This window comes from Tetranychus urticae, chromosome 1, assembly GCF_039701765.1.
Source record: "Tetranychus urticae isolate SD_2017Ah chromosome 1, NJAU_TeUrti_SD_1.0, whole genome shotgun sequence".
NCBI classification, from domain to species: Eukaryota; Metazoa; Arthropoda; class Arachnida; order Trombidiformes; family Tetranychidae; genus Tetranychus; species Tetranychus urticae.
Genome location: NC_142958.1, coordinates 6,845,513 through 6,873,272, shown reverse-complemented (window position 1 = coordinate 6,873,272; position 27,760 = coordinate 6,845,513). Strand labels below are relative to the sequence as shown.

Sequence of the window (27,760 nt, the reverse complement as noted above, 5' to 3'; positions counted from 1 at the left end):
ATCTTCGAATAGTGAGCCTAAGCTATTTTCACCCTTTCCCATTATCATACATTGCACTGTATATTGACCATAATTAACACCGATAATAAACAAACAATAACTATCAAACAGATTTACGTAAAGGTTGATTTGATCATAATAAACATTTCAATATACAAACCAAATTCCCAGATTACTTTGCATTTACGATTCAATCCTGAACCATCAGATGTTATTGTATGTCATTAGGTGAGTTCCGATGCTCATTATAAATGCACATCATGGGCTCACTACCTTTTTAATACAAGTTTCCTGAACTTAGAGTTTTTTGACCAAAGTCTTAAAAAAGGTCAGAAATTTATGTAAATTTCATCGATTATCTGTTTGCTTTAATAGACAAAGATGAGTGTGTTATCAAAGGTTTTATTCAATTCGAGGCCAAACAGCATAGGGTGACTCAACTTGATAACCTGTTTGATAACAATAATAATAACCTGTACAAGATCCGAAGAAGCATAATTCACGAAATGAGCCAAAACTGATGTCTTAATATGGCTTAGCTCCACGAGCATCGGGACTTACCTAAACCTCTAACCTTAAACGCAGCAACCAAAGTTAAAACCCAAACTTGAATAAAAAGTGAAATGACTCTCAAGAGGTGATTCAAAAAAAAGGTTAAAATATTGACTTAAGCTATTACATGCTTGACTCTGATCTGACCGATTAATGAATCTAAATCCAATAAGCAACCAAAAAAAAGGTGAATCACAATTGGGATAAAAAGCTGTGAAAAGGTTTGACAACATTGTAACCTGAAGTGACACTTTTAAAAATGTCATTAATGATTACCGTGTTTCCGCACAAAGAAGGCCAGAGCTTATTCATCAAAATTCTCACTAATTAGCCCTTGGATTTTCTCATTAATTAGCCGCAATGCTATAACTCTATTGAAAAAAAAAACTGGGCTTATTCAAATAGAGTAAAAAGGGGGAATAAGTGAAGTTTTCATTAATAAGCTCTGGCCTTCTTTGTGCGGAAACACGGTAATTCGTTAATCAAGTGTTTCCATAAACTGTTTAATTAACTATTTCAGTAATGATTTGCTTCTGGGTATTTCCGGTCTACTGAAGGATTAACTAATCCAGAATAATAATAATGAGGAACCAAAAGTGGCGTCAAGAAAAGAGGTAAAAAAGATGAATGATTAATGGGTAAAGATGATGGGAATGATGAGAAGAATGATGAAGGGAGAGAAAGTGAAGATGAATAGTAAAGAGAAGAAGAGAAATGATGAAATGGATGAAAATGATGTTCCATGATGAGGATGATGATGAGAGGCGGAGAGGTGAAAGGATGAACTGAAAGTGAGAAAGAGGAGAAAGAAAGATTAACCAGAAAAAAAAGAAATGAGTAAACATGGGATGAATTTAATTTTTTGTCTTCTCTCTCTCTTTTCCTTCTTTCCCTTCTCACCATTTACCTTTCCAATTTCATCTTCTCAACAACAGGTAACATCTTCCCCTTTTTGACCCACTAACTGAGCAACTAATCTATATCATGTTTATCATCATACTTGGTGAGACCAGTACAGGTTGAATAAGTGGTTCAGTTGAGTTGAAATCAAGAATCTTTTTTGATCATCATTTTCATCCTCATCACCATCATTTGACTAAATGATACGACCAGGTTAAGAAGAAGTTTACCTTTTTCTTTCATTTTTTTATTCTTCTTCTGTTTCTTTCATCTGTTATTGCTGGTTCCATTTATCCTCATTCATCTTTACCCTGTTCATTGATTGGAATACATCTTTGAGTTGTTTCCTCTGTTGGTTGAGGATTTCATTTCAAATTGTGAATTTAACTTTAAAATCATTTGTTTTCATCTAAGGATTTCAAATTGGATAACACAATGTTTCAAACATTAACTGTAAGTCCATCAATTTTATTCACCTTATATCATTAAGATTAACAGATTAACAATTAGGATTACATTAAATTTTACATTTAAACATTTTCCATTTCAATTTCGCTTTTCTTTCCCATTTCAATCACAATTAACTCGTTATTTTTGTCACTTCTGACCAACATTGAGCTTCCTTTTTCCGCATTTAAATTGTTGTTTATTATTGCTAAGAAAAGTGATGAGAAATTAAAATTATAACAATAATGATGATTACAATTAAAGTGATTTACTTTCATTTTCCACTTCAATTAATCTTATAATAGTTCAATTTGAGATCAACTTTTGATTGCAAATTTTCAAGTAGTTTTAAAAGGTGAAAACGTTTTGCTCTTTGGGATTTGTTGATATAAATTTGCTCAATCTTTTGCTCATGAAATGTTGACCTTTAAAGCATCGAAATAATCAACATTAGCAATTAGTTGAGTTAATCTGATTGATTATTGACATTTTTTGCCATCTAAAAAGCAATAGCAAAGAGATTTGCAAATTGGGTTCAAATATTTTTCACCCAATTAATCAATTAATCTTGTAATCTTGATTCAGGAATGGGTTAAGTGATAAATTAATGGTTGAAAATGTCTTTATAAATCTAAATGATGAAGATGAGGAAAATGGTTGAATGTTCAAATCCTTATCCTGGTTTGGTATTTCAATCTTTGCTTTTTTGCTTTAAGAGTTTTCTTGCTTCTTTCAACTGAATTTGAATGTTCATTTTTTTCTTGTTTGTGAAATTCATCGGTATGAAGATGGCAATGATGAGGATGAACAGCTCAAGATTGACCTTTTAAAATTGGCAAAAAACAAAAAACTGAACGGATACATAATAAGTAGGTAATGAAGGATAAAATAGACCAACTTATTGATGGTTAACTTGTTGTTTATCAACGGGAAATGACCTTAAATAATAACTGTTGGCCTCAAATTTTTTTTACTCGTTCACTTTAACTCATTATTGTTATTATTATTATCACTTGTCTTGTCTTGTTATCATCATTATAATTGTATTGGAACATTTTCCGTTGGTTATCAGCAGTAGCTTTATATTTGTTTGGGCTCTTCTCTATGTCATCATCTTGTATTATGTTTGTAGACAATTATTGTTAATTGTTGACAGGTTCACATCAATTGTTGACCATCAATACATTTCAACATTGCTTTGAAAAGGTTAAATTTGATCTTTAGTCTTTTGGCCCATCCATGTTTTGTCCCACCAAATTGTAATAACTGTTGATTTAATTTACATCTCTTTGCTAGTTTAACGTTATTTCGCTAATTGAGATTAATGAGTTGATTAATAATGACTGGAAAAATGATCAATAGCTTTGCTTGTTGGTGTCCATTGTAATTTACATTGAATGGTATAAATAAAGTTTCATCTCAATCATTTTCAGCTTTATCGTCGCGTTATTATTGCGTGTTTAAAGATATTACCAAATATTCCAGGAAAAAAGAGTGCTGATCATCAACACTGATTTACTTTTCTTTGCTTCCTATTAGACACGCAATCAGTACATTGATAATAACATTTCAACTAATTGTAAGAATAATCAGCAATAATTGTAACAGCTTCTCAATAAACACATCATGATGATAATGATGATGGAGATGATCACTTTATGTTAACAAGTGTATGTGGCTTCAAGTCTGGTTAAGGTTAATTTTGGCTTCCGACCAAAGATGCTACTTGCATAAGATGATGAAAAAAAACTGCTGTAATTGGTTTGATTGTTTAACGTTGAGTGTGTTTACTATCATTTCTGATCATGTTTGTAGTCCGTTATTGGGTGTTTGGGATCACAATTAATCAGAACGAATCGTGTGGTTTTCAATGTTAACCTCCAATATCGATGATCCATAAACTGTTACAATTTGCATTTTCACCAGCAACTCTTGTCATATACTAAACACTTGTTTTAGGCTTGTAAGATCCATCCTTGTCAACATTTAGCTGCCTCTCTTCATTGATCCACTCAATTATACATATTGTAATTTATATTCAAAATTGTTTGACATGTTTATTTTGAAAGGGTTGATTTGTCTTTGAGCCATTGATGCTACAAATTTTGATTGAAATATTTAACTGATTTCATTCACATTTCAAAAGCAAATCTTTGATCAAGTCTTTGCAGCCAGTCACAAATGAAAGTCTCTTTGATTGATTTGAGCCCTTTTGATGACATCAAGGTTACAACTGGTTATTGATTGTAAGCCAAACTTGTTAATCAATCATCATTTTGTAATACAATCCGAGTTGAGATGATATTAATCAATCCATCCATTTGTTTAAAGTTATTGATTGTTTCCCTCAAATCATATCATTTTCAATAATTGACATCATTTTTAATCACCAGCATTGGCATCCATTTGATTCCAAGTTTACTTGAAAAAAAATCTAAATTGAAAAAAAAATACAAATAATTAGATATTTAGTTTAAATGTTATCCTTAATTTGGCCATTTATTATTAAAACTCACTGAAAATGACCATTGGAGTGAAATGGTCGCAATTATTGTGATTAACTATTTGATAGATAAGCTTTTGATGAGACTGATTCCTCCATTCACCTGATTCTGATTTTGCCCAAAAACATAATAAGGTTAATTTGGAAACATACAGTTAAGGTTTGAGGAATCAATATAATATAATATTTATTTAATATAAATTAACTAACAAACTCCAATGAATCTTAAGTTTAATAAATTGCCGCAAAACATTTAAATCTTACCTTTAACTGTAAACGCTTGAAAATCATTTTTATCCCTTTTTTTAGATATAAATAAATGTATTTATTTTCATTTTATCATCCACCAGATTCCTTTATCTTTAGCTTTGATGCTAAATTGATGGTGATACCTGTTAGGCCTGAAGCAAGATGCTTCAAGTCAGAGTAAAAAGTATCAAGATTGAGAAAAAAGAACAGATTGTTAGAATCAATGAAATTCAAGAATATTTAGAGATGGAAACAGAAAAGATTATCAATAAAATAATTTCTTTTTTTTTGACTTATCAATCTTTTTTGCTCTTCTTTTTTTTTGTTTTACCTTAATATGATTTAACTAAATCAATTCATTATTATTACTGTATCCATCTTTGTATGCATATAAAGGATAAACAAATTATGTTGACTGTATGTATTGATGATGTTGATGTAGCTCAAGTCAAATGTGAGTTTATTTTTATGGCCCAAAAAATGGTTTATTTATTAATAAACCCAATATACATTATTCCTTCAATCATTTTGTTGTTGATCATCGCCATCATCATCAATTCATAACTCAATCTTCATTTGCTTCTTATAATGTCTAAGCTTGTTTTGTTACCTTTTCACCTTATTTTGTTTCTCTTTTGCTTTCTTCCTTAACCAATAATAATCTTTTAAACACGATTTCCGTTGGCCACTTTTAACAATCGCTGTTGATGTGTTCAATCTCAGGTCACGATGCTAACGTCCGATTCCTAAAATGCATCAGCCAAAATATTCATGTTGATCAGTTGATCAAGAGAAAGGCAAAATGTAAAGGTCAGACAGATAAAGAAATAAAGGGATAAAAAGACATTCAAAGTGGAGTAAAATAAGGATATTATCAGCTTGTTTGTTGATACATAATTCAAAAGTAGATTTTTGATGATGATGGTGGCTTTAAATTATTGTTTAGATGATAATGATGTGTTAATGTTGATTCTTGTCATGGTTGTTTAAAATCACAAAAAAAGGGTTAAGCAAAATAACTTAAAATTCATTGTTTAGATTACTATGTAAATTATCATTGAATAAGAAAAACAACTTTTAATGCGCATTACCAAGTTTCTATGCTTTTTTGAAATTGGCGTCAAGTGACGCATTTTAACCGTTGCTTGTTAATTTGAATTTGAAACTATAATTTGTAGTTTTTCTTGCTTTTCTCGCTTTCTCGTCAATTAACTAATTAAAGCAATCTTCTGTCGTTACAATTTTAATTAATTTAAGCGTTTAATGTTGATTGATGTTTTCCAGTTATTTTTTTTATTCGTTTCACAGTTATTAACTTTCAATGCTCGATTGATTGACATCTGACTTTGACTCTTTTTGTGTCTCAAATTTTGTTTTTGTCTGGTGATTCTAATGTTTTTTTACTCTCTATTATTTACAGATTTTATCAGTTGCTTTGCTGTTAACCCTAACAGCAACTGTTTCAGCTGAAGAGGATCGAAATATATTGTCCAAGCTTAATTCAAATATCGAGTTGACTAAAGTTACTAACAATAAACCTGTTGCCCCAGTTTCTGGTGAACCTTTGAAAACAGCAGAAACTCGACCAGGAGCAACTGGAAGTGAATTTACAGCAAGTCACACCGAACAGTCTTATAGTTCTTCTGCATCTTTTGAATCATCTGGTGCTGGTGGTCCAGGATCATCATCATCGTCTGGTGAATTAAATGGTAACAGAGGTTCAGCTCCTGTTAATTCACAAGCTGCTTCATCAACAAGTTATCAAGTTTCTGGTGAAAATTTCGCTGGATCCAGTTCAGAAGGTCAACATCAGCAAAACCAACAATTGCAAACACAACCTCAACAACATGGATCTGCCGAGGTTTACTCATCATCTGCTGAAGATACTTCATCAGGTGCCGCTGCACCATCTACAGCACCTGCAGGTTATGGACGACCTGATCTTAATGAAGTTGACTTCAGTCGAACCAATGGCTATCATGCATCCGGAGCTAGATCTTTGTCACATCCTTATGGCTCTTATGATATTAGCGGGCAAACTTATGACTTACAGCGAAACCCTGAACCCGCTTATGATAACGGAGCATCAGGTGAATACAATTCAGCTCAAGCTAATGTTGCCAATGAAGGTGGATATGGTTTAAATCAAGATACTGGTGCCTATGAAGATGCAAGTAAGTATTCATGAACTTGACATGAAAAATTTTATGATGAATAAACATATCCTTGTTTATTTAAACTTTAAATTTCAAGACCAATACTTGTTCTGACTAGTTAGCATATTTATATGTATAAATAGCATTAATAATATATCATTATAATTATTATTATTGCTTGACCTCTGAGATCTAAGTCATCTTTTTTTCTTTCTATTTTCCTTTCAATCTCTAATAAATGCTAGACCTGTAATTAGGCCGAATAATGATTTAATAAGAGAGTCAGTGCATGTGTGTGAGAGAGGCAAAAGAGAGTAGGAAGAACTAACGGAATAGAGCGGATGAGTCGTTGAGCAAGTGGCCTGCAACTAACGTTGACTTTTAAATGATTTTCGTGTGTCTAACTATTTTAACTTACTCTTAACCCATTTCTCTAGATTCTAATGAGGACGAGGGTAGTGCCTACCGCACCCAAGAGCCCGAAGGCTCACCGGTTCCTTTAGCTGGCTCCGGACCTGAAAATCATCAGCAACAACATCAACAGCAACATCAACAACAACAACAACTTCAACAGCAACAACTTCAACAGCAACAACAGCAGCAGCAACAACAACAGCAGCAACAATCAGTACCTTCAGCTGAACAAGGTGCACAAGGTCCTCGTAAAGCAAGCTCAACTCTAGCTACTCCTGGACCAGTTCCTGATTACGGTGGCTTCCGCCCAGTTATCAAAAGTCAAACTATTCCAGTTCCACCAATTCCAGGCCCACAACGACCTCCATATGCTTTGGCTCAAGGTGAACCCTTCCGATCCGTTTCTATCAATTACGAATCACCAAAATCAATTTACAGTTATGATGGATCACCTAATACAGCCAATACTGGAAGTTACAATGCTAAAAGTTTCCCTGTATACGGCCATGGTCAAAGAGAAGCCCAACCACAAGTAGCTACTCCCCCCAATTCTCATGCTGGTTATGGATTAGATTACGCTTCTGGTAAGCCTTACGGTGGAGATCTTTCCGTTAAGCCTTATTCATCTGATCCAAATGGAAATGTTAAAAAAATTATTCCAATGACCATCGGTTATGACGAACTTGTCAAACCACCTACTCCATCAGCTGCTCCATATCATACTGCAGGTTCACCACCTTCATCACCCCATCACGGATCAGAATATATCGTTTCTCATGGTCCTCCTCAACAAGGCTATGAACAAGGTCCACCACAGGGTTCTTATGGTCAACCTCCTCAACAAGGTCCTCCTCAAGGTCAACAGGGTCCACCTCAATTCAATGGAGGCTATGGACAACCTGTCACATATCAAGCAACTCCTATTGGATATGCTCAACAAGATGCATATGAACAACAATCTGGTCCAATTGGCTATGATCAACCTCCTCAACAAAACCCTAACCACCACCATCAACAACATCAACAACAACAACAACAACCACAACAGCCACAACAAGGCCCACCTATGGGATCTCCAATCAACTATGGCCAACAAGGTCCAGTCTCATATGAACAAGCAGAACAAGTTCAAGTTCAACCACAACCTCCTCAACAAGGTCCACCACAAGGTCCACAACAAACTCCACCTCATCCTCAATCTCATCATCACTCTCATCCTTATCCTCATCCACAAGCCTCTGGTCAACTTTCTCCTCCCCCACCACAACATCAGATACAGCAAACTCCACCTGTCTATGAACAACACTCTGGTCCCGGCCCAGTTCTTTCAGGTTCACCCCCTGTTCAATTCGAGCATGAACAAAATTATGGACCACAATCTGCTTCCCCTGTTAACTATGAACAACAAGGACCAGGAGAGTACCAAGCAAGCCCACCTAAGCAAAACTATGAACAAACTACAACTTTCGTTGAGAGCTCAGGATACCCTGGTAACTTGGGACCCGCTTACGGTACAATTAAAGATGGACCAAGTCCATTATCTGGTTCCATTAGTGGTCCTGCACCTTCTCCCATGGAAGGTTACTCTGGTAACATAGCTTCAGAAAATGAATACTATCCATCATCTTATGATTCAATCGAAAACTCTGCTGGACCATCAAGCTATCCATCATCACTCCCTAGTTTCAATTCTCAAGGTGGAAGTTACTCCTCTGGAGGTTATTCACTCCCAGACGATTCTTACATGCAATCACTCTTTGGTTTCCCCACTTATGATGTTTCCTCAGGCAAAGGAAATCCTTATGCCGCTGGATCAAACCCAATACCTTCACCAGCATCTGCAGGATCGCATCTTTCAAAGTTCCCATCTGGCTTATCTGGTTCATCATCAGGTAAACCATCATCAGCATCTTTCTTACCTTCAATCAAACTGACTGGAAATGGAATTAAACTCACTGGTTTTGGTTCAAGTCTCAGCGGTGGATTAGGAAGTATTAACCAAGCAATTGCGTCAACTTTAGGATCAGGATTAAGTGGTGTCACCGGTCCAGGATTAGGATTAAGTTCAGGATTAAGTCAAGCATTAAGTTCAGGCTTAGGCTCAGGTTTAGGCTCAGGTTTAGGTTCAGGTTTAGGTTCAGGACCATCAATGAATGGCGCAGCTCTTCATGGCAGTGGACCCAACGCTGGTCGCGGTCGACCATTAGCATCATTCTACAACAATTTGTCCGGTTTAGGCTCACCTTTCGGCGGCCTTGGTGGACTTAATTACGGTACTGCAGCATCAAAGTTGATCCCACAAGCCATTCGTGCTCCATTCCGATCAATGTATCGAGCTCTTATGGGTAACGGTAATCCTAATCCAATGAATCCAATGAATGGTTAGATGCAGCTTTTTGATCATTAATTAGATTCTTCACTTTCACCACAATTTTCATCATCAAACTCATCATCATCATCATCATTTACATCATTTGCATCACATTCACTTTTCATCCTAAATTACCATTCTCATGCTGAAAAATGTCATCAAAATGCTTAACTTCATCTTCCGTCTCATCAATGAGCAAAAATAGCCTTTAAAATTTTTCATTCATATTTTTTTCGCCAACAATTCAACCATCATCCTCAATCATCATCATCACCATCACCACCATCATCATCACCCCCATCAACTTCATCTTCACCATTCTCACCTGCATCATCTTCCAGCATCTAAAATTTCACATTCCTCTATCAGTCGCCATCGAATTAACAGCATTTTCCCATTTCCTTTCTTTCCATTATTTGCGTCCCACCACACTTCAAGGAGGATTTAATTACAACCTAAATCAATTATAACCACATTGAGACTTTCCTTTATAACGTTACAACGTAATTTGAAACTGATAACAAAAACAATCATTGTGTTTCCTCCATTTTTTACATTCTTGTTTCACCATCATTACCATCATAGTCTTTCGCTTTCTCTCATCACTTTTTGCCATTTTCTTACTTTTTTCGTCCATCTATCTTCCTCTCTATCCCTCTCTCTCTCACTGAGTGATACTGATAAATGCTCAGAAAACTAAACTCAAAATTTGGGCTTCCATTCCAATTGTGAAATGAAAAAAAACAAAGAGAATCTCGGAGAACCTAAACTGACCAGACAAATGATCAAAACGATTCAAGACTCATCATTACCACCACCACCACCATCACAACCATCATCCTCATAATCATCAATATCATCAAGAGAAACAACGAAATAAAGCCAAGCAAGTTTTCCTAGTAAAGCATGGATGTGATTAGGTCTTAAACTAATTCACTTCAATCTTTCAAAAACTTGATCATCACTTCTTTTAGTCCATCATCTTTGTTTTTCCAACTCTTTCAACCTTTTCATCCTCATCTTGTTCAACTCTTTCTCACTGTAATCAAAAAATTTTTTACAAAACATTATTTCCATGAGAAAACTTTTCATACCTGAATTGTTAACACTTTGTATTGTTAGAAAAAAAACAAATGAAAACAAAAAACAAGATGAGTAAAGAAACAAAACACAATCAAACAACATTGATTAACTAAATAAATAAATTTATATAAATATACATTTATATATTAAAAAGAAACAAAAAACGCGCCAAGAAAAGAGCAAAAATCTAAATTTTTATTGACTTTTCCATTTTTAGCCCAAAAAGATTACCATTTTTTAATCTCCATCTTAATCTGAACAAAAAATGAAACCCATTTAACTTTCCCTTTTCCCAACCTGACGATCATCATTATTAATACCTCTTCTCCCATCCTTAACACAATCTTAATCTGACCAGTAAAATGAGACAAAACATTGAGAAACTGAATCAACATTATGCTAATGATGACCAATTCTCGGAACCGGAATCGACCAAATTGAGACATTTTTAAACCTTTACCTGCAACAATCACCATTAGAAGGTTCACAATCATAATCTTTACCTGTTTGTAATAAACTGTTTGGCAACTCGGACAAGCCCAGAAGGATGAAGATGAATGATGGAAAGCGCGTTCGAGAAAAAATGATGAAAATTTAAGTGAAATTTATCTTCTCAATCATCATAATCAACAATCAAATGGTTAAGCTATTTTAAGTGTAAAACTTGTTGCTGTTTTGTTTTATCCTCGGTTAACATTAAAATGTTTCAACTCTACTTCAACCATCATCATGATCAACATGTAAGATCAATGAACCATCATGATGTGAGAGAGAGTTGAGACTCGAAGCAAGATTCATTTTCTATATCAGAATCCCAAGATTTGGCGGAGAAGAAGATGAAGAGAGAAGAAAAAAGAGACTGATTAGCTGTCAAAAGAAGCTATTCATCACTTATTATGTGGACTTTGAAAAGGCCAAATTAACGGTGAAATGGGTCAGTTGATTGCAATGAATCTATCAAACATTTGCTGTTATAAATATCATTTGGATAATATTTATATTGTTTCCTTTCCGATTATCATTAAAAGGCAAACTGATGAGACAATTAATTAACAGGTTAAAAACATTAACAATTACAATAGTTAATTAGACAACCTTTAAATATATTTGTCAGGTTATCAGATTAAGTTGTGTTCAAATATACCTTCAGTTAACACATTTCACCCAATGAAGCTGTAAAGGAGCAACAATTAACATGTAAACATTGACTTGGTAACCAAATTTTCAGCAACAATTTAACAATTTGCCAACAATTCTCTAAATTATCTCTCAATTGTTTCAATTATTGAATCTTTATTTTGAGAAACAGTTGATTCAAAGCTAAAAATGGTTGAATAAATTGAAATTAAAGGTCAAGCAAAAATGGCAAATTGTTGACAAAAACCTTTAGGCTTTTGGATCGCATTTGGATCAAATTAAGATTCAGTCTTTTAATGATTCTAATTGAACTGTCGTTATGATTAAGTAATAACTTTAATTGTCGACAATTTGATTAAATGGTTCATTTGAAGGTTCAAAAAACGGTTGAAAAGAGTCAAACATTAATGTTTGGAGATTTGAAAGCAAAGCCAATCACAATTTTTACAGCTTCAATGTCGGTTTAATTGGTGAAATTGTTCAATTCAAATCAATTTAAATTGATTTACTTGGTTGACTAATTGATTATCAATGGAAATACAAAAAATAGAATCGATTCTTGATTCAATGAAAGCAAATTGCTGAAAACTGGTTAAACTGATCAATCTTTAGGTTACCTTCATTGTCATCGGAATTGTAATCAAACTCATTATAACCATTATGATAATGATAATTTTTGCACTTTTCTTATGATTCTGTTTAAGCAATAAGTTAAGTATAAATAAATGAAATTAGTTAAAATCAGGTTTTCAGACGCAATTAAACTTGTTTCAAGTGAATCTTTTGAGTTCCGTTTTCACCTAAAAATATCAGTTTACCTTTCCATTGTAAATGTTAATGAAAGCTTTTGTATTTTGTATTTTAATTTAAATTTTCATGAATAAATACAATTTCATTTGTAAACCTTTGTCCAGCTTTGGACATGAAAAGAGTGAATATTTGATGAAACATTGAATTTAAACAAATGATTGATTGCTGGTCAAATTAACGAAATTGTTTGCTTTTAATTTTCATTCGATTGACAGTAAATGCTTCATTTAAATAGCTTAATTAGCTTAAATGTTTCATTGGAAACAAATTGTCTCTCAAGCTACAATCAAGGTGAACAATTTGAATCATTTGAAACACTTTTTGCTGACAATCAGACAGTTAATGATGTCTTAAGTGCAAAACATCATTGAAAAGGTAACATTTAATTAAACGGTCGGAAAGCGATGTTTAAATTTATAAAAAGAAAGGTTAAAAATTTAATTGTTAATGAGTTAAATTAGCTCTTATAACTGTTGGACAAAAAAGTAAATAGCAATTAAATGTTTAAATTGGTTAATGATATTGAGCCGGACAAATGATGGGAAAACATGAAAACTGGAAATAGTCAACAGATGAGAAACAATCAAATATTGTGATTAAACCTTAAATCACTGAAAGACTTTGAATTTAAACCCAAATCATTAAACATATTATTTAAGGTTAAATATTGAAATAACAATGAAAATTATTGTTACAATTGAAATTACTTTTGGATATCAAAATCTGAGCTTGAGTTATAATGTTTTCATAGATTCTCTTTATATCAAAATTTAGTTTATCAAGATGAATCATGATGAATATGGTTAACCGGGTTCAACTGATTCATCTGATTCAAATTAAGATAATCTAAATCATTGTAATCTCATCTTAAATCAAACCATTTTCATCCAATTTCATTCACTATTTTCATCAACCTTATTGTTAACCTTGAGACAAACAACATTATAATTATCAATTACTTAACCATATCATTATTTTATATTATTAACTTTAAATTGTTCATCTTTTATCAGATCTTCAGATCTTCTTTAATCATGAAAATCTTAACCATTAACTATACATAAATTAATAGCAATTTTTAAATTATTATCATATGATTATAACATTTCCATTCAATTTTGAATGTTGGACTAGTCAAGAGCACAATACAATCCTTTCATCGTGATGTTAACATTGATCTACAATTTGATTTGCTTAAGTTATTCAATAATACAATTTGATTCAATGTTGATATCGGTTGATCTTTCTTGATTAGTGAATTAATGATGATTAATTTGGTCCAATTAGTTGATAATAAACACCTTTTTTTTGGGGTTTCTGTTGGTTTTATTTTTCCTTTTCTCAGGCCTTTTATTTTGGTTATGTTTTTAAGTTTATATTTAAATCGATCGGAATTCACTCGGATTCAGCTTTAATCATCAGTTATTCATTTAAATTGATTATTTAATTGTCTTTGAATTGAGCTTTTTTTGTGGCAATAAAATTTGATGTTTGTAGTTATTTAAAGTTGATTTTTGGTGGTTGGCTTTCATTGAAATGTGAAACATTTTTTGGATCATTATTGATCCCATCGTTGAATCAAATTGTGAATTAATTAACTCTTGATTGATCCTTTTTTTAATTCACTGTTATTTATATAATGAAGATGAAGCTTTACTTAATCAGAAAAAAAGGTAAAATTGTTTGATTGCGTGCGTTTACCTTATTTAACACAAGAAATTTTTCATTATAATTGTACAGGAAAGATGTGAACACACACAAGCAAGTGGTTTAGCTCGGGAATCAAAATTTCACCAAGAAAATTGATTATAAAATACTATATAATAATCAATTCTAATTTAGTTATTAGCTAATGTATAAATAAATATATATATACAAAATGACCGCAAGGTGAACAGGGAAGAAAAAGTCATAGTAATCACGTAAATAATTAGTTTAATTAATGTTGACCAAATGGGAAGATAAAGTTGAAAAACCAGAGTGAAGATGACCTGGAAATAATACACATACCGATAGCCTTTTGACTTGTAATTTATAATCTAATAATGTTAAGCTATAACCAGGATCAATATATATCAATACACACAAACATGTACATAAATATATAACTAAATCAAGTAATAATTATCAATTGATGAATAAGGAAAGCATTTTAAGGATACTCCAAACATCCTGGTTTTGTTACCGTTACAAAATACCTTAAATAACTGGTAAAACCATTTTGGGTAAAACAGTCACACACTTAAAAATATATATAAAAGGTTGCTTCAAAGTAAACAGAAAACGTTGATTCCAAGTGAACATCTAAATAACAATAAACAATTTAAATTAATTTTGATTAATAATCGTAAAAAATATTGACAAAAAAAAAGACAAAAACAGCTGACAAAAGTGTATCAATAAGCCATTAGCGCGACATTACAGAGATTACTTTTTCAAATAAAAGATGGCGATCATCAATTAACCAGCCTTCAGCTAAATTGTATTATTGTAATTGTAATCATTGAAAGGATAAAGGTGAAAATGAAATGCTCTTGAGGCAGTGAAACTGAATTTATAAATTTAGGAATTAAAACTTAATAAGAACGGCTTACCGATTCAGATTACGAAGTGATTACAATTTAAGGTTCATCTTAATTTTGCAGATTACTTCAGATTGCTTCATTTCATCGCCGCCATCATTATTGGGTGATCTATCTGACAATTTGTTACCTTGATTGGAGTCATCAGTTAAGAGGCAATGGTAAAAAGGACGTTAATTTACAGCAATTAATAAGCATCACTATTTTGTCCCAGTAGTTAATGAGATCAGAATCAGATAATTTGGTCAGTTTTTTCATTGATTATATCAAATGATTGCTCATTTTATTTACATTTTGTTGATATTAAACCAAACAGTTATTTTCAATATCAATTGGCCTGAAGATTGAAAACAAATAACACATTCAGAGCCATTCTTGACCGGCTAATAATGTTAGTTAATAAATTTAAACCGTCAAGTATAATGCTCTTGTCTACTAATTTATCAGCAATTTGTTTACTAATTGACTTTTCTTGTTTCAATTGACTTAAATTGTTGGCCATCATCGTCAACATCAATTTCATTGTTAGGTCACAATTTTCAGCTAAACTGCATTCTTATGTGTTTGACAAGTTTATGTTTTTGACTTTTTACAGGTTCCATCAATTTATGATTAAGATTATTGATTAAGATCGTGATCATCAGATTTTTAGACTCAATAATTGTTCAATAGATTAAATATTCGTTTTCAAGGCATTTAGTTGATTAACTGTCTTAGGGTTTGAGTTAAGCTTGGACAAGGTGAAAACCTCATTCCAATTGAAAAATATTTGAATGTATATTTAAGGGTTATTTACGGGCTATTTAAGCTTTGACAGACTTGTCCGTATTTCAAGTGTTCATGTAAAATGATTAAGATGACTTGAAAAATGAAACTTGAAAAGATGTTAACATTTGAAACATTTCACGATAATTCAAGGAATTATCTAATGAAAAATTTAACATATCAAGATGACACCAAAAGTATCAAAAATGTTACAAATGGTCACTCAAAATAGCGTTAATCGATAAAAAAAGTGCAAACTCAAATTCAGTTTATAATATTTGCTTTGAAAGGTTAATTGAGTTAAACGGATTTATTAAACATATTATATAAGGTTAAATATTGAAATAACAATAAAATTTATTGTTACAATTGAAATTACTCTTGGATATAAAAATCTGAGCTTGAGTTATAATGTTTTCATTGATTCACTTTATATCAAAATTTAGTTTATCAAGATGAATCATGATGAATATGGTTAACCGGGTTCAACTGATTCATCTGATTCAAATTAAGATAATCTAAATCATTGTAATCTCATCTTAAATCAAACCATTTTCATCCAATTTCATTCACTATTTTCATCAACCTTATTGTTAACCTTGAGACAAACAACATTATAATTATCAATTACTTAACCATATCATTATATTATATTATTAACTTTAAATTGTTCATCTTTTATCGCATCTTCAGATCTTCTTTAATCATGAAAATCTTGACCATTAACTATACATAAATTAATAGCAATTTTTAAATTATTATCATATGATTATAACATTTCCATTCAATTTTAAATGTTGGACTAGTCAAGAGCACAATACAATCCTTTCATCGTGATGTTAACATTGATCTACAATTTGATTTGCTTAAGTTATTCAATAATACAATTCATTTAATTATATCGATATTAATATCGGTAGATTGTATTTGATATTGTATTTCATGAAAGGATGTCTTCAAGTGTAAACAGCAATTTAGGCTTGATTAAGATTATTTAACTAATTTTTATCTTTATGTCATCGTGTAACTAATGCTAATGTCTTTATTATCATGACACGTATTTCTTGATTGTTCTGGTAATGTTTTGGAGTTAATTTACCGATAGAATAAACACTTTTGTTTGTCTCCAAAATTTAACTTTTTATTTTAACATTTTAATCGGCTTTCCAACATTGTTGATCGAATTCAATTGATTTTAATAATATTTCGAAAAAGATGAAGAATTAAATTGCTTAGTTTATTATCTTATAGTCTCAGAATTGTTTGCCTTTGGAGAAGGTTTTAATTGAAATTTGATGATGCCATGTGAAGTGAACCACCTTGTGTTAAATATCCTGCGACATTGGTATTACCAGTTAAATAACCAGAAATGTGAGAATTGGTTATGAACAGGTCATGCTTTTGATCACGGAACTCGGACCAAACAGGATTTTTGTCCAAAATGTTACCGACTTGCTCTCCATAAGCTTGACTTTGAAGCATTGATTTTAATAGTTGAACTATGATTGCTTTCGTGCTTGAATCGTATGTAGATTGGCCTGAGTCGAGCAGTTTCAATAAGAAGTCAATCAGTTTAACTTGAAGAGCAATAGGAACCAATTTATCATTAGCATCGGCAACGAACATGTTATTCAATGTTTGGCATCCTAAGGCTGCTAAGGTTGTATCACTGGATATAGCTTTAATCATTTGGGAGAGTATATAATCATATTGAATCATTGACTCAACACAAGGTTTATTATAAGATAACTGGTGAAGAACAGATAAAGCTGAATGTGGAACCAACGAGTGTTTGCTGTTGGAAAGTTGATCAATCAATCCTTTAATATAACCCATTGGTGGAATCATGTCCAGAAGTGGAGGTCTAGCCTGCAAAAGGCTTACAAGAGCTTTTGTTGAAAGCTCAAGTTTCGTTTCCTAAAACATGATATGAAAAAGAAACAATTAGATGATCAAATTTAAATAATACAACTAAATATTTCAAATATTGTAAGTGAGAGTAGATTTAATTAATAGGTCATTGGGTTAGCAGATTAGACACTTTTGATGACTAAGATCTTAAATTTTATCTTGATCAAGTTTCACAAAGAATCACCATTCATATTGCTAATACGCAAATAGAAGGTGTAATAAATAAAAAAGTAAATCAATTAATTTCCTGTTTAAAAGTCATAAATAATAAAAAAATCAGCCTTAAATTTGACTTGAAAACTTTCATTCAGAACATTTCCAGCAATCTACTCAATTTTTAATTATATTTTTGAAACTAACTATCCTAAAAAGCTATCAAGTAAATGGTAACATGCAATTAAAAAGTGAATTACTGATTGAAAATGTGATAAACATACAAAATGCAAGCAAATTTATTAAATTAATCGCAAAATTCATCAAAAACCTTATCTGTTAGCTATTAATTAATGACTTGGCAATTAGATCAAAAGATTTACTTACATCAATCTGTGACTTTGACATAAGAGATTGTACAGTGTCCATAAGTTCGGTTAAAAATTGTTTGAGACGTTGAGGTGTCCAGGAGGGATTAAGAACAAAGAGCCGCAAGAAAACGCCAGCAACAACCATTTCATCAGCAGCTATGGGTATTTTAATTTCAAAATCATCATCAAGCTTCCAATTAGTGGCTGGATTCTCTAATTGACTGGAATATAAACTTTGAGACATTGTACGAATTGTTGATGATACCTTGGTCCGAGCTTCATCAGCCCATATGAGTTCAGGGTTTTCCTGATTTCGGTCAAACAGGTTGACCGCTTCTTGAGGTGACTCTTTCATTGATTCAATAAATGAAACTGGTAAAAATTTGCACAAAATTAAACGTATTTTTGGTCCATTCAACTTATCGATGGTCATTTTAGCTAAAAGCTCAGCACTTTTCTCACGAATCTTATGATCACTTGAATTACAGAAAATATCCAACAGATAGAGAACACCTCCTTTAACCATTGACTCTCTGACCAATTTACTGTTGGTCATTAAAGGTAACATAGTTTCTAAAACGGTTGTTTGTCGAGTGACAGCATCAGCTGAAGGAGCTGCATGTAAAACCAATAAAAGGTAAACTAAAACTTCAGAAGAAGCAATGTCATTGACACATTCTTGATTACCACTGACACAGGCAATCACATTGACAACAATTAACTGAATTTGTGGCCATTGGTCAGCTCGAAGAAGACTAAAAAGCAGCTTAAAGTGTCCAATACACTTGGTCTCGACTCCGGCATTATTTTTGATTACATTGAACAAAGCCTGTAGACACATTTCAACATTTTTTATACGCTCAGGATTTAATTGGGTTTGAGTAGCTAAGGCAGAATGTAAATATTGCGCCTGAGATCCAACATGGTCCAGTAAACTAACAGTAAATTCTTTGGCATTGGTTAATGGGAAGGAAGGCATCTCATTGAAAACTCTAACAAATATTTCACCAACAATCAGCTCATCCTTGTGACTAGAAAAGGTAAAACTGGCACCCCAAGTTTCATCTGGACACCGACCACTTCGTATAATTTCACGCTGTTGTGTTTCCAGGTAATCAATTAATTCAGCTCTGGTTGCATTGTCCCAAATCAAGTATGGATTTTCAATGTTACTGTTTAATGTTTTCAACAGTTGGGCAACATTTGAGATTCCCAATTGACGGGAAAGATAAGGTGTTAATAAAGCTTGAAGACAATTACCAATTGTTGGATTAGATCTAGATCCGGCAGCAATCTCTTCGTCTGTTAAATCACCAGCTAATCTGGCACAGGCAATGATGGACATTTTAGCCAATTGATTGGCCACTTGTTGTTGATTAGTTTCTTCATCTGCTTCAACACCACCCTCTTCCAAGGTGTAATCATATTTAAAGAGAAACAGGAGAAGACTGAAAAGTACACCAGAGTCAAAGAGTTGCTGTTGAAGCACTTCGTCAGCAGCAAATGCTGAAATACACTCAACAGCACACAAACATAGTCTGGTGAGGCGATTGTAATACAAAATTCGGCCAATATCTTTTGAAATTGAGGAAAGCTCGACAATTCGAGTGCGACAGGCAGGGAAAGAAGCTGCTACAGTGAAACATCGAACAATATGAATGCTAACTTGCACAGCAACATCATTTGGTACCGATGATTGTGATAAAACTGAAACACACCGGGAAAAGGCTTCTTTGAGTATTTCCAATCCACCTTCACGACGAAGTTCTTCAGCATTGAGCGCTGAACATTTAACTGTATGGAATGCAGTTTCACAGGCATGAGGTAATAAGGGATGAGGTTTAGAAAATAATTGTTCATCTTCTGTTTCCATTCGCAAAGTTTTGACGAGCATTGGATAACCAGAATACTTATATGGGTGAAGTTCATCGGAACATTGATTAAACAAAATACTTTGAGCTCGTAAGATAAGGGTTATATTAACTGGATCAGGGCCTTCGACACATCGGTTACGCAAGTTTTTACTAACCAAAAATTCATATGCTTTGTTAATCTCTTCAAACTTGTCGCGACCCTCTGGGTTTTTATCTGGATGGTATTTTTGAGCCAATCTAAAGTACGCTCTACGGATAACATTTTCGTCTAGACCAGCTTCACGCTGTTCATGAGTCAATTCAAGAACATCATAAGCATCGTCAGCCGACATAGAATTAGGCTTCTTTTCAACTTCTTCTTTCCACGCTTCAAGAATGTCTTTCAGTAGATCAACAGGATTTTTGATTGGCCAGTTGGGAAATCTATGAGCATCACAGAGATTTTTAAGGTAATAAATATTGCAGAATAATTCATTTTCCAGTTGAGGATATTGAATTGGAGGAATGGGACAGTATTGGTACAAAGCACGGGTATTTGATCGCAGACGTGGAGTAAAGTCGGCAATATGAGTAGCTATTTTTTCTATCATAAGTCGCCTCATTTCACCGTTCCAGATAGCTTCAGGTGTATCAAATTCACCCAAGAAAATTTGGGCAAACCTTTCAGGCCCATAGTTTTCAAGATAACAGATCATTGCTTCCGGTAGTAATGAGCCAAGAATACTTCGTTGGACAATATTGCTTTTACGGCCTGGATCATCAGATCTGAATGCTTGATTAGAGTGACTTATATGGAGCAATCGGCCAATTGGTAAAAGATTAGATCCAGTGTACATTAAAATGAAATAAAAGAGACCAGTTTGGTATAGACGGGACATTGATGGATTGTCCTGCATAACATGGGTCAAAAGGGTAGCCACTCTTGCAACCAGGACAGAGTCAAAGGTTAAAAGAAGCTGAACAATGTGACGTAAACAATTGTCTTCAGACAGGAAACGTTTAATTCGAGGCAAGGGTCGGATGATTGCACCATCAGAATCTCGACTTGGATAATATTCACATATATGAATGAATATTTCTAAAATGAGAGTTGCTAACTCAGTTTCATTCATGATACCTGGAGTTTTATAGAGAAGATACCATTTTAATTGTGGTATATCACCTAATCGGTTCCAACCGTCTACACCAGAAGCATAACACTTTGTTGATTCATTAATTAAATTAGAAGCAGCCATCTCTTTCATCTCTTTGAAACTGAAGGGTCCTTTTTTATCTTTATCCTCCATGTAATACCATTCCTGCCAGGATTCATGCGAAGACATCTGATCAGCAGTTCCTTCAATCAAATTTGTTTGAGCATTGACTATTGCTCTGCTCACATGAAGATGAGCCAATGTAAGTAGATCAACGAGAACTTTAATACCACCAGCATCAATTAAATGTTTGACATTTTCTTGATTAAGGACCAACTTTGATATGAATATTAGGAGACGGTCACGTTCAACACGATCAACTGAATTTTTTAACATAGCAATAATCCATTTAACATCATTAAATGTACCAATATCAGCATGATACGCATCATAAACAATTGACATTGCTTGTAAGCAGCAAATTTTCATTGAGGCTTTAGTTGGTAGAAGAAAACGATGATACAAATCGTTGAAAAATTCGTAAGGTTTTTTAATAAGCAATTTATCACTTAACATAAGTGATTGACCTCTCTCTCCTTCCTCCAATAGTAAACGTAAATAATAATCATTAATTCGTATTTCATCACCCAATGAATGATATGGAACTTCATATTCACGATGATTCCATGAGATAGCAATTGTGTTTGAAATAAGTTCTTTATTTTGATTAAAAGCTCGATTTTCATTTTCCAATGATTCACGTAGTTCTTCTCGTGTTTTATAATTCCAAATAAGATCAGGTTTGGCGTGATCATTTTCAAATTGATAATAAAACATAGGCCAATTGGCAGTACTCTTGATTCGCTCTCTTCTTTTTCTCAATAAAATTGGTTTTATTTGAGGTCGATTATCTGTTCTTTTTGGAATTCCAATCCGTTCTCTCCAATGTTTCAAAGCTGTTTCAACTTGCCTCTCAATAACTCTGACAGATGGATGGATATCACGAATTTGGTCCAACGCGGTACGAGATTTCAGTGCACTATCTTGAGCCATTTTCAAGTTATTTCTTTCATTAAGCTTTGACAAGGCGCTTTTTGGTGGTTTACTTGTACTTTCAAGATAATTTAATAAACCAAGGGGAAAAATTCGACGCAACAAAGCCATTGCAGTTTCATTATCAACAATCCACAAGGCAACCAAATGACGAGAAAGTTGTTGAAACGCAAGATATCGAGAATCATTGGAAGGTGGGAAAAGGGCGATATGTAAATGTCTCGGAAGCGAACCTTCAGCTAAGGCCAATTCTTGCATTTGATGTGCTATCTTTGCATCACCTTCCTCTATGATGGCTTTCATTACTAAACCGGCCCCTTTGACAATAGCTAATGATGGGTGCTGAAATAATTTAAATAATGGTCGACCATAAGATGCAACCATGGTTAAAAGAGTATCAAAATGACCTCCATCGGTTGTTTCACTATAAGGTGCACACAAGGCAAAAGTTAAAAAGTCCAACATTGATGCAACAACCAAAGCTCCAGTTCCACAGTTAACATGATATTTTAACACATTCAGAATATCTTCAAGAAACTTTTTCGATGAAAGAAGAGAACTCTTGTTGAGTTGCTCTTGCCTTAGATCGTAATCATCGTGCATAGGCTATAAATGATAATACGGAAAGATAAAAAAAATAGGAAGTGAAAATAGTAAATATAAAATGTTAAAGGTTATATTAACTGAAAAAAGGTGAAAGTTTTTTTTTCAATAAAAGAGTTACTAACCTGCATAAGAGCACAAAGTATGTCAATAGCTGCATGAGTCACTGCATCATTCTTCCTGTCTAAAGCATTAACAACTTTAACACCAAGATACTCTCGAAATCTAGGACTTAAAGTGAAAGCTGCAAATCCAGCTTTTGAAGCAACTAATCGACGGAGAGCTTGAAAATGTTGCTCTAAATTTTCATGGTTAACTTCTCTTTGTTCAGCTTCTTTCTCAACAAAAGCTCCCAAAGCTAGTTGAATCAATTTCTCTTTATTTTCAGAGAAAAGTCCGTCTTGAGTGACACTATGCAATAAGCCACTATAAGAACAATTGCTGTTGAATCTGATAACAGCATCATTAAAAGTCCAGCCATTTGGTAGAGTATGAAGAAATTTCAAATGTCTACTCTCCGTTTCTTCATCAACAGGCACTGAATAAGGACCAATACGATGTCCTCGGCAAGTGGGTGTCATCTTTACATGGATATCAATATTACCAGATGCTCTGACTCCGTCTAATAGAGAAGCTAATAATGCATCTCGGTCAGTTGAGGTGTAACCCGCAACTTGTCCACGAATAAATTCAACCAAAAATAGTTGAGGGTTAGTTGGATTTCGCACAAGAGCAAAAATTTCATGAAGCGGTTTCAATGTAACAATACTGTAAGAGTTAGGATCTCTTTCAATTAAACAAGAATCAGTCAGGGCCAATATTCTACGAACAGGATCACGAGCATTTCGGGCGGTTACCTTATGAACTGTAAATTCATAAAGTGAGGTGATAGCATCGTCTGTGGAATGTTTGCCAAAACGGTTTAACAAGAAATGATCTAGGGAAATTGGATCTTTTTTTATACGAATAAGAGAACCAGTATGAAGCCAAGATACTTCACAGATCTTTTTAAGAAGATCATCTCGAGAGCCCGGTGTACAGGTAAACAGATGCAATCTGGAAAAGCCACCGGTTGAAATGGCAAAAGCGGGATTATTGTCAATATTTTGATTCAATAAAATTAAATCATCAATATCACGGTAAAAATAGGAAGTAAGTAAACGACCAGTAGTAGGGTTAATCTGATTAATTCCATGCAAATCAATTTCAATTGTAACTGGTATTAGTTTTTCTGACCAGGAATATTTGAAACAATCGTATCGATGGATGGCGATTCTTGGTGTCATTTCAGAAAATTTAGCTCTATGAGCTAAAGCAGAACAGATAATGTCACTTCTGTATTCAGAGGAAAATTTCATTGTATCTGTTTTTCGTTTCTTGGTTATTATGATTAAATTAAACATTTCATTGCCTCCAATGTTAAGAGTTGCATCTTGATATTGAAGTTTCTCGTTGATTGGACTGACGTTGATAATATCACAGAAAGACCAAACATTAGTAGCCTCCATACTGTTTGGATTATATGTAGTGATACCTTGAGTACCAATTGTTAATATCCGTTTGTAGCTGTAAGAAAAGATTTGTGGAAAGAGATTAAAAAAGAATTGAAAAAAAAATTTGACAACGAGAAAATACATAGTACAGGAGTAAAACAAAATGCATATCTCTTGAAGGTAACCAGATAGATCATCAGTAATCATGATGAGCTTGATACATTAACAAAATAAGTCTAGAGGAGTAAATCTATGTAAACTCCTCTGTAAGTAAATCCAGAAAGAAGTAAATAAAAGTAAAACAAGCAACTATCATCATAAGAAAACAACAAAACTTACTTTCCTCTCCATGAGTGTTTTGTGACCAGAAAACTGGACAGCTCTCGAGAGTCCATATTACCTGATGGTGAATGTATCATATTTGCTTTTACCTAAGAGACACTAAATTAATTACACTTATAAGAATCATATTCAATTAGTTGACATTGACAGTGATGAAGTTAATAAAACGATTAAACAAACAATAACGCCTTTACTAGCTTTACTCATTATGTATTTTTCGCAAGCAAAGATCCTGGGATAAAATATCTCATGACGCATGACTTCTATTGAGTACCTGAAGCGGATAATTTAAATTACCAACGAGAATATCATTTGCAAAGAAATTAACTTTTCATATTAATCAAATTATCAATAAGGCAGTTACAATTTATCTGATTGGAAACATCAAATCTGAGACAATAAAACAAAACAATAATCAGTAGGTGTTTTCATCGGTTTCTCACTCTCACTATCTTTTCCCTTCATCACGTTCCTTGGAGTGTGAACAAGACCTAATTTATTTCCAATCATCATGAGCCTCTGATGAATTACAATCAATTTTGCAATGAATCTAATGTAATAATCGGGTGATTTTTCATTGGCTTACTAACAAAAATTACAATATGCTTAATAATTTCAACTTGAATGTGTTTAAATTTCAGGCTAATTGATAACCTTTTTCTAGATGATCGCAGAAAATTTGACCCAATAAATATGGATTACCTTAGATGATTTACAATTTTTGGTTTGAATGTTATTTTTTGCAGTCACTTGAAAATGTGTAATCATTAATCCATTAATTCTTTACTCATTGAACTGCTAAAAATGAAGAGTTTCAATGGAGAAACCTCATCACAATAATCATGTGCTCATGCTATCATAAGATTAAACTAGATGGCGTTGAATTTCTTTGAAAATGTGTGATCAAAATTGAATGTTTTGGTCGTCAATGATTTTTTTGTAATACAATTAATTGTCGGCTAAAAAATGTCTCTTGTTACTCATATTGCTAAACGTTATTTGAATATTCCTGTCTATGGTGGACCTTACATCAACAAGGGCTGGGCTCATAAAGGCAAAGGACCTCGAGACCTAGAGGAAGCTGCTCTTCATTTCAAAAAGACGCTTGAAAAAGAAGTAACTGAACCTTCTCCATTTCATATTGTTTTTCGACACAAAAAAACTAACACAGAACCATGGATGATTAAAGTTAAATTACGAAGTCTAGGTATGTCTAAAAATCATGTGCTATTTCATGTTAACTCTAATCCAATCGTATTAACTTTACAGGTCTACATGGTTCAGCTGTTGGATACCCTGTGCTTGTACCCAATACACCACATTTTAATGCACTTTTGTGGGATGTCAAACATTTAATTCGATTAAAACCGGTGATATTTACCAATGGAATACCCACTGAGAAAGATATTGGAGCTACCAAGTTGTGTATGTTCACTGGAAAATTTGAGATTAATGAAGCTTTCCGAGTGAACGATGAAAAAGTTTGGGGAGAGCAAACATCTGGATTTTACCAGGGCAATTACTTGAGAGATTATTTGCGAAAACTGTCCGGAATAACGCATATTTCTTATGCTTGATGTTTAAAATATCGTATTGTATTCATTAGTTATATTAGCAAATTAAAGTAATTACATTATAAAACATAGATGGTTACAATAATTTGATTGATTCTTTTCTCTTATAAGAAATAAACGTCTCTAAATTCAATTTTATATCATGTACACGTATTATCTACAAACTATGGATAAAATATATACATTTGACCCATTTATAACAATTATTTTAAGTTAAATCAGTATAATAGACAATCATTAAATGGTGAAACTTTCACCACAACCACAGGTTCCTTTGACATTTGGATTTTTGAAAACAAACTCAGAGGATAATTTTGTTTCGACAAAATCCATTTCAGTTCCTAATAATGTTAATAAAGCTTTGCTATCTAAAAATACACAAACTCCATCTTGAACAACTTCTTCGTCGAGCTTATTTTTTTCTTTGGCGTAATCTAGATGATAAGTTAGTCCATTGCATCCTTTTTGTTTAACAGTTACTCGTAATCCAATAGCACCTGGCTGATCCTTCAGTACTTCTTTAATCCTGGATACAGCGTTTGGACTCTGGACAATAATAAATGATACAAAAATTAGCATTGAAAATAAAAATTAAGACGAAGATGATGTAAACTCACAAGCATCAAAGCAGCTCTTGAGGGAATAAATTTCCTTTTGCTGACAGGTTTAACAGTTGCTCTCATCGAAGAAAAAGGGCGAACAGATGACCGAGCTGAATAATTTGTAGATTTGATGGAACCATAATTACTAATTACTAAAGATGACAATAATCTATTTGAAGAGCTTCGAAACATTTTCAAGATAAATTGAACAACAAAAATCTGAGGGTTACCGTAGGTTGTTACAGCAACTGCGAAATAACCCTGTCAAATCAAAGGAGAATGAAAGGAGGGAGAATTGAAATGCTGACCGGTATTTACTTGCATTAAAAACTCGAGACGTAATTGAAGTAATCAAGGATCAGGAATTTACAATTTTACACCGATTCTTCCTGGTAATTTAACCTGGATTTGATGTATACTCCAATGGGATTATACTTTTGGCAATCAAGGAACAACTAACACTGGGAATGAAACTTTCAGAGCTTGTGCTGGTATCAGGATAAACAAGAGAGACGATGATGAGATAAACAATGAAATTGAGTTGACAGAGGAACCAAGGACAATCAAATATACTTTCAGTGCTGAATGCGGAGCCAAAGAAACTGAAAACACAATTTCGAGGATTATGAATGATTATTTTATTGACTTCGCCTGATCGGAAAAGGACAAAGAGGCAACAAGG

General features: G+C 33.1%; 4 protein-coding genes and 1 long non-coding RNA gene across 5 annotated transcripts; 2 read left to right on the top strand and 3 right to left on the bottom strand.

Annotated features, from left to right (window-relative positions):
• Nucleotides 1-1,557: 1,557 nt before the first annotated feature.
• LOC107367315 (uncharacterized) lies at nt 1,558-10,811 on the top strand. The gene is made up of 3 exons (XM_015935012.3): nt 1,558-1,905; nt 6,072-6,825; nt 7,245-10,811. Exons 1-3 carry the CDS (start codon nt 1,888-1,890, stop codon nt 9,605-9,607), a joined length of 3,135 nt encoding a protein of 1,044 aa, XP_015790498.2. The 5' UTR covers nt 1,558-1,887; the 3' UTR covers nt 9,608-10,811.
• On the bottom strand, nt 1,891-5,742 carry LOC107367316 (uncharacterized). The gene is made up of 3 exons (XR_016198053.1): nt 5,262-5,742; nt 4,667-4,816; nt 1,891-4,333 (listed from the first exon to the last, which is right to left on the bottom strand). It is a non-coding gene; the product is annotated as an uncharacterized LOC107367316 (long non-coding RNA).
• Nucleotides 10,812-17,083: 6,272 nt separating the features above from the next.
• On the bottom strand, nt 17,084-25,299 carry Rme-8 (receptor mediated endocytosis 8). Its single transcript, XM_015934994.3, has 4 exons — nt 24,900-25,299; nt 23,193-24,633; nt 18,421-23,070; nt 17,084-17,886 (listed from the first exon to the last, which is right to left on the bottom strand). The coding sequence occupies exons 1-4, from the start codon at nt 24,977-24,979 to the stop codon at nt 17,251-17,253; spliced, it is 6,807 nt and encodes a 2,268-aa protein (XP_015790480.1). The 5' UTR covers nt 24,980-25,299; the 3' UTR covers nt 17,084-17,250.
• Nucleotides 25,300-25,803: 504 nt separating this feature from the next.
• mRpL30 (mitochondrial ribosomal protein L30) lies at nt 25,804-26,547 on the top strand. Its single transcript, XM_015934986.3, has 2 exons — nt 25,804-26,109; nt 26,172-26,547. Exons 1-2 carry the CDS (start codon nt 25,869-25,871, stop codon nt 26,477-26,479), a joined length of 549 nt encoding a protein of 182 aa, XP_015790472.1. The 5' UTR covers nt 25,804-25,868; the 3' UTR covers nt 26,480-26,547.
• On the bottom strand, nt 26,476-27,289 carry MagR (Iron-sulfur cluster assembly 1 homolog MagR). Its single transcript, XM_015934987.3, has 2 exons — nt 27,094-27,289; nt 26,476-27,022 (listed from the first exon to the last, which is right to left on the bottom strand). Exons 1-2 carry the CDS (start codon nt 27,268-27,270, stop codon nt 26,714-26,716), a joined length of 486 nt encoding a protein of 161 aa, XP_015790473.2. The 5' UTR covers nt 27,271-27,289; the 3' UTR covers nt 26,476-26,713.
• Between the last annotated feature and the right edge of the window lie 471 nt (nt 27,290-27,760).

Excerpts from the sequence above, each read along its gene's own strand:
- LOC107367315 (XM_015935012.3), top strand. Across the intron at positions 6,826-7,244 it reads TGGTGCCTATGAAGATGCAA|ATTCTAATGAGGACGAGGGT; the intron begins GTAAGTATTCAT and ends CCATTTCTCTAG.
- Rme-8 (XM_015934994.3), bottom strand. The coding sequence starts at position 24,979 with ATGATACATTCACCATCAGGTAATATGGACTCTCGAGAGCTGTCCAGT. Across the intron at positions 24,634-24,899 it reads AAACACTCATGGAGAGGAAA|CTACAAACGGATATTAACAA; the intron begins GTAAGTTTTGTT and ends CTTTTCTTACAG. Across the intron at positions 23,071-23,192 it reads TACTTTGTGCTCTTATGCAG|CCTATGCACGATGATTACGA; the intron begins GTTAGTAACTCT and ends TATCATTTATAG.
- mRpL30 (XM_015934986.3), top strand. The coding sequence starts at position 25,869 with ATGTCTCTTGTTACTCATATTGCTAAACGTTATTTGAATATTCCTGTC. Across the intron at positions 26,110-26,171 it reads AGTTAAATTACGAAGTCTAG|GTCTACATGGTTCAGCTGTT; the intron begins GTATGTCTAAAA and ends TTAACTTTACAG.
- MagR (XM_015934987.3), bottom strand. The coding sequence starts at position 27,270 with ATGTTTCGAAGCTCTTCAAATAGATTATTGTCATCTTTAGTAATTAGT. Across the intron at positions 27,023-27,093 it reads CAAGAGCTGCTTTGATGCTT|AGTCCAAACGCTGTATCCAG; the intron begins GTGAGTTTACAT and ends ATTATTGTCCAG.